The sequence below is a fragment of the Lucilia cuprina genome, chromosome 2, assembly GCF_022045245.1.
Source record: "Lucilia cuprina isolate Lc7/37 chromosome 2, ASM2204524v1, whole genome shotgun sequence".
NCBI classification, from domain to species: Eukaryota; Metazoa; Arthropoda; class Insecta; order Diptera; family Calliphoridae; genus Lucilia; species Lucilia cuprina.
The window spans coordinates 54838103-54844690 of record NC_060950.1 but is presented as its reverse complement, the minus strand read 5'-3'; the positions used below and the strand labels follow the sequence as shown (position 1 = coordinate 54844690).

Below are 6588 nucleotides of genomic sequence, written 5' to 3'. Positions count from 1 at the left end.
TAAATAACCATTATAGTGAAGGATGATATATTTTTTAGGTTAATTTACTTTTTAAAAATAATTTATAATAATTTTTCAAAACTATTTTCTAAATATTCGTTGAAAATCTGAATTTTTACGAGTTTCCGATCCACTTCCTCTTCTAACCTAAACAAACATATGTTCATAATCCAAATCCAGTTAATACTTAAAATTCTTCAAATCAATTCACATTCACTTTATCCAAACTTGAGACCAAAACCGATAAAATATATTTTTTTTGCAAAATACAAAATCAAAACATTTGATGAAAAAACACACACGTCTTAAGGTCTCTAAATATGTATCGGAGCCATTCACAATATAAATATTTTAAGAATTTAAAAGCAAATTTTGTTATGCTCATTTTAGGAACAAACTTTGTTGTTTTTGTTTTTTACAAACTAATTATTACTCGTATTATGTTTTTTATTTTTTTTATTTTAAACATAATCCGTTTTTGGATTCCGGCACAGCGGTATGATGACAGAATAAATAATTAACTAAATGGTCAGTCAAATGATGTGAAGACAGTTTGAAAATCCATAGTTATGCACATTGACGTGTTTTATTAATATGGTTTTCTTTATATTTAAAACTAAATTTAAATTTAAAAATATATTTTTATGAATCATTATTTTGTATATTTAGATTTTCTAGAAATACAAAAACAAAAACACCCTTTATAAAAGTTATGAATAACATAAATTTTATTAATATTCTTGTTAAAAAACATCTCTTTTGAATTAAATTTTAACATAAAGAATACAAGAGTTATAAAGGTATTTATCTGGGTTGAATTGAACTTGTTTGGAATAATGATTCAGAGCATTAGTTTTAGGTAACATTTCAGTTATATTTATAAGAAATCTAAATTTATAACGAAAATAAGCATTAAAAAAATCAAAATGTGTCTTTTACATCAAGCAGGGGAAATCGCCATTGGTTCAAAATTTATTAATAATATTTCGTTCGGAGAAGTAATTATACCCTACAGCACTATAGTGGGGAGGGTATTATACGTTTGTGCTGATGTTTGTAACATACAAAAATATTGGTCCGATCGATTCAGAATCATTTTTTGAGTCGATTAAGACAAGTCCGTCCGTTTATCCGGCCGGCTGGCTGACTGTCCATGTAAACCCTGTGCGCAAGGTACAGGCGGCATTTTCAAGATAATCCGATGAAGTTTGGACCAAGCATATTTCTTAGCACAGGGACGAAGCCTATTGAAAATGGTTGAAATCGGTCCATTATTTCACCTAGCCCCCATACAAACTTTTTATGCCATAATTACATCAAATATTCTATTATCTCTCTGAAAGTTGGCACAAATAAGTTCTATATAAGTATAAATGACACTGCAGATTTTCGTAAGAATCCGCACATATTTGACCCTAGCCCCCATACAAACCCCCCTTCAAAAAATGTCTTAAACGTCTAAAATTTACTTGTAACCATTTGTATCGCAATGAAACTCAACAAAACTAACTGTTATTTAAAAATATATCCTTTCCCCAAATTTACCGAGGATCGGCCCATATTTGACCTATATAAAGCCTCGTTTAGAAATTTTAGTTTTTTTTTTCAATAAAAGTTTCTTTAAAAAAATAAAAATTTTAAAAATATACTCATGGTGTAGGGTATTATATGGTCGGACATGCCCGACTTTACTTTCCTACTTGTTTTTTCAGTAAATTTTGACATTAAAACATACCGCCAAGACATTTTCGTCGCTTTTTTCAACGTATAAACTTTTTATAAATAGTCAACCTAGTCTTGCTTATAGTCAAGTATAAAGTCTGGTCTATAGTCTGGTCTATATTCTAGCCTATAGTCTGGTCTATAGTCTAGCCTATAGTCTGGTCTATAGTCTAGCCTATAGTCTGGTCTATAGTCTAGCCTATAGTCTGGTCTATAGTCTAGCCTATAGTCTAGTCTATAGTCTAGTCTATAGTCTAGTCTATAGTCTAGTCTATAGTCTAGTCTATAGTCTAGTCTATAGTCTAGTCTATAGTCTAGTCTATAGTCTAGTCTATAGTGGTACAGTGAAATAACTCCCAACGGGTAAAATGAAATAACACCCAATCAACTGTCCATACAAATTGGGAATTATTTCATATGAAATAACTCCCAATTTGTTGGAACTTATTTCATATTTTAATGTTACTGAAATGAAATAACTCCCAATAAAATTTTTGTTGGGAATTATTTCATTTTTTTGAAGAAATTAGGAGATATTTTATATGTATTGGAAGTTATTTCATTTCTGTAAATTTTGTTGAAATTGGAAGTTATTTCATTCTTGTTGGGAGTTATTTCATTTTGTGGTAATAATTTTCCAAACTTTGGTGGATAATGCATTTTGGATTCTTAAACAAGTGTCATGGACAGCCGGCCTTCGGCCGGGCGCAAGGGTTTAAAACTCTGGGGTATTTCGAATACTGGCTTCGCTAAATTTAACCTTTCTTTGTACACCATGTATTTTATATCATTATGATTATGAACACTACGATACTTTCAAATGTATCACAATTCCATATGACAATTTTAATAATGCCCATGAGCAAAGTGACATAAGTTCCATGGAATACAAATAGTCCATTTATAATGAAAAGGCTTAATTTAGCGAAGCCGGTGTGTGAAATACCCCAGAGTTGAAAACCCTTGCGCACTTTCGTAAGGAGTTGGGAGTTATTTCACTTCTGTTGGGAATTATTTCATTGGAAGTTATTTTACACAAATAGATTCTTCGACTTGGGAATAATTTCATATTTTTTGGGATTTGTTTCATTGGGAGCTATTTCGCATTTTTTGGGACTTACATTTGTAAAACTCCCAAACTTCCAATTACTGGGAATTATTTCATTTTAAACTTTGGGAGTTATTTCATTTTAAAAGTTAATTATTGATGAAATTGGGGTTTATTTCATTTTACTCGTTGGAAGTTATTTCATTTGGGAGCTATTTCACTGTACCGTCTATAGTCTAGTCTATAGTCTATAGTCTAGTCTATAGTCTAGTCTATAGTCTAGTCTATAGTCTTGTCTATAGTCTAGTCTATAGTCTAGTCTATAGTCTAGTCTATAGTCTAGTCTATAGTTTAGTCTATAGTCTAGTCTATAGTCTAGTCTATAGTCTTGTCTATAGTCTAGTCTGTAATCTAGAATATAGTCTAATCTGTACTCTATATTTTAGTCTATAGTCAAGTATATTATCTAGTCTATATTTTAGTTATGTCTGCAATCTTGTCTACTGACTATAATATAGTCTGTATATATGTTCTTTTGTCTAGTCTTTGGTCAAGTGTTAAGTCTAGTATAGAGTCTAATTTATAGCCTAGTATTTAGACTGGTCTATGGTTTAGTCTATATTTTATTCAACAGTATAGTCTGGTCTCTTGTAGCCTAACCTATTTGTAGTCTGAAGTTTAAATACTAAATTAGACGTTTTTTTTCTGTCCCATTACAATACTAGGGTCTCTTGGTTTAAAATCTGTTGGCCTGTGTATAAGTACAATTTTATAAAACACCAGATGTTAATGTGGAGAATTTTTTAAATTACATCAAAAACTGTGACAAACTAACAAACCTTTCAACACAAATCGCCCGGTTTAATAATAACAACTAAACTTTAAAATATTTCAACTAAATTTCCCAAAGTGTTTAAATTGTAATAAATTTAAAATATTAAAAACTTACAAACGAATAAATTAAACAAAATAAATATAAAGTATAATTAATTAATTGCATACAAATAATTGAAAATGTTTTAAATAAATATTACAAAATATGTATATAAATATAAAAAACAAATCATAAGGAAAATAATTCATAATTTATTATAAATGATATAAGTAATTGTTACCAAGCAATTAATTAAATAAATAATTAAATAATTTATTTATTTCTTTTTAGATATTTAGTTAGAAAGAAAAAATAATGTGATATTTAAACGAACAAAATACGAAATTATTAAATAAATAAAAATAAATTAAATGAAAATAATCAAATAATAATAATTATTATTATAATTTTAAGTTTAATTTACGAATGTGTTACAACTACAACAAAAAAATTCCAAGTATTTTTTATGTTTTATTCTACAAAAGCAATAAATTGTTTAAATAATTTATGCAAATGTTACTAATACCACAGAAATCAAGACCCCAAGGGGCAAAACATCATCAACATTCGCTGCTGTTGCTGCTGTCCCCTAAGTTGTGGATTAGTTTAGTTGTAATTTTATTAATCTGTTTGGATGTCAATTGTTATGGTAAGTAATTTATATTTTGTTACAATAATATTTTGTTATTTCAACTAATTAAAATTTACAAGATCAAGTTCTTTTGATCAAAAAAAAAAAAAAAAAAATGTTTGTTTAAAAAAATAAGTTGTTTCTTTTGATGTTATCAAACACTTTTTTGTTGCTGTTCTTAATGATGTATGGACTATTTTGCTATTTTTTTGTTCAAACTAGATTAGTTTATTTTTACCAAAATTGGTTTAAAAATCCAATTAGTTTTTTTTTTTCCTTCTAACTTAAATCATTTTATAGTTTAAAGTATTACACAGAATAATAGTAGATTGTAACTGAAAATAACATGTAATGAAGTTATAGACACTTTTTGTGTCATTTTAGTTTTTTGTCAATTAGTTGGAGCATGTTTAGTTGCCAATTATTGGCAACATATAACGAACAATGAAAAGATTTTTCAATAATACCAATACATACGTATAATAGTTTCAAAAGTATAAGATCCCACTTAAATTTTATAGATTTCGGAACTACAGATCATACTCAGCAAAATTTGGACGACTTGTGAAATCTGGAAAGTCCACTTAGCTTTCTACATCAGATTCTCAAAAGAAGATTAGTTAAAGAATCTTTAGATTTGGTTGTTAAGGAAATCAACCTAAAACCGACATATTTGGGCCCACGACCTAGTAGAACATACTGAACAAAATTTGGAAGACTTGTGAAATCTAGAAAACTTACTTAGCTTTCGACATCAGACTCTCAAAAGACGATAATAAAGGATCTATAGATTTGGTTGTTGAGAAAATCTAGCTAACAGCAGACTGATTTGGATTAATGCCCTGATCCCGTTTAACCGTTTTACTGAACAAAATTTGAAAGACTTGTGAAATCTAGAAAACTTACTTAGCTTTCTACACCAGACTCTCAGAAAAAGCTATGTTAACGAATTTAACGAATCTAAAGTTTTGGTTGTTGAGGACATCGACCTAAACTCCGACTCATTTAGGTCCAGGTTCCGTTTTTTAGCCTGGAAACGTATCAAGCTTTCGAAATTTATACGACTTGCGATATCTGGAAACCATACTTAGCATTCTACATCAGACTCTTAGATGTTGCTAAGTTAATGAATCTATAGGTTTGGTTGTTGAGAAAATCAACCTAAAAGCTGACTCATTTGGGTCCATGACCTGTTCCAGGTCTACATCAGACTCTCAGAAGAAGCTAAGTTAACGAATCTATAGGTTTGGTTGTTAAGAAAATTGATCTGAAATACGACTCATTTGGGTTCATGACGTGGTCCCGTTTTGAAACCCAAAAACGTTTCATGCTTCAATTATTCCATAATACATTACATTTCGAGTCTCGATCGAAAGATTCTATGTTATAGAAGTCAAGATTATATCGTGCAGTGTCGGACTATCCAAGATTTCAGTCATGAAACCCCAAGGCGACTCATTTGTGTCCATGACCTGTTCCTGGTCTACATCAGACTCTCAGAAGAAGCTAAGTTAACGAATCTATAGGTTTGGTTGTTAAGGAAATTGATCTAAAACCCGACTCATTTGGGTTCATGACGTGGTCCCGTTTTGAAACCCAAAAACATTTCAAGTCCCGATCGAAAGATTCTATGTTATAGAAGTCATGATTATATCGTGCAGTGTCGGACTACCCAAGATTTCAGTCCTGATACCCCAAAGAGCCGTACAGATATAAAGAAAATATGTAATAGACCCAATAAAAGTTTAATTGGTTCGATATCTCATGAAAAGTTCCCCAACATTTGCAAACCAACCTGGACGTCGTATAAACTCCAGGCAGACACATTAAAGCAGGTCTACTATTAGTTCCAGCCATATGACTGATGTGCCAAAACTTTTAAACGACTGTTGAATCTAACTGTCAAATACACAAACAGCATGTAATCGCAACAGTGATCAGTAGTACCGAGGTTCGCATAATGTTTTCAATAACATTCCGGTAGGTGGATTTCATTCAGTATTGCTGACTACATCGAAAATTAATTTTACAGTATTGGGGCCAATGTTTCAGGTTCTTCCTATGGGTCTTCTGAATACATATGTAAATGCTCTAGCTGCCATAGAACTACTCTCTTGGACATAGAAATTCTATGAAGATTTAGAATCTGAGGTTCTCCCTATAACTCTTCTGCATGCGTAAATATTTCTAGCTGCTTTAGAAAAACTCGGTCGTTCATTTAGATTCTTTACAAGTTTAGAATCTAGGACGAAATATGATCAAATATTTTGCGCTATTAAAGATAATTAACTTCAAGACGTTTAGACGTGTTAG

The 6588-nt window shown here is 30.4% G+C and overlaps 1 protein-coding gene across 1 annotated transcript in view; it reads left to right on the top strand.

Annotated features, from left to right (window-relative positions):
- The first annotated feature begins 4026 nt into the window (after positions 1 to 4026).
- LOC111691057 (dual oxidase) overlaps positions 4027 to 6588 on the top strand; it is a 36848-nt gene continuing 34286 nt past the window's right edge. The window contains exon 1 of the mRNA XM_046955532.1: positions 4027 to 4293. Within this exon, the coding sequence (XP_046811488.1) occupies positions 4152 to 4293 (142 nt within the window). The 5' untranslated portion in view covers positions 4027 to 4151. The remainder of the gene's footprint in view (positions 4294 to 6588) is intronic.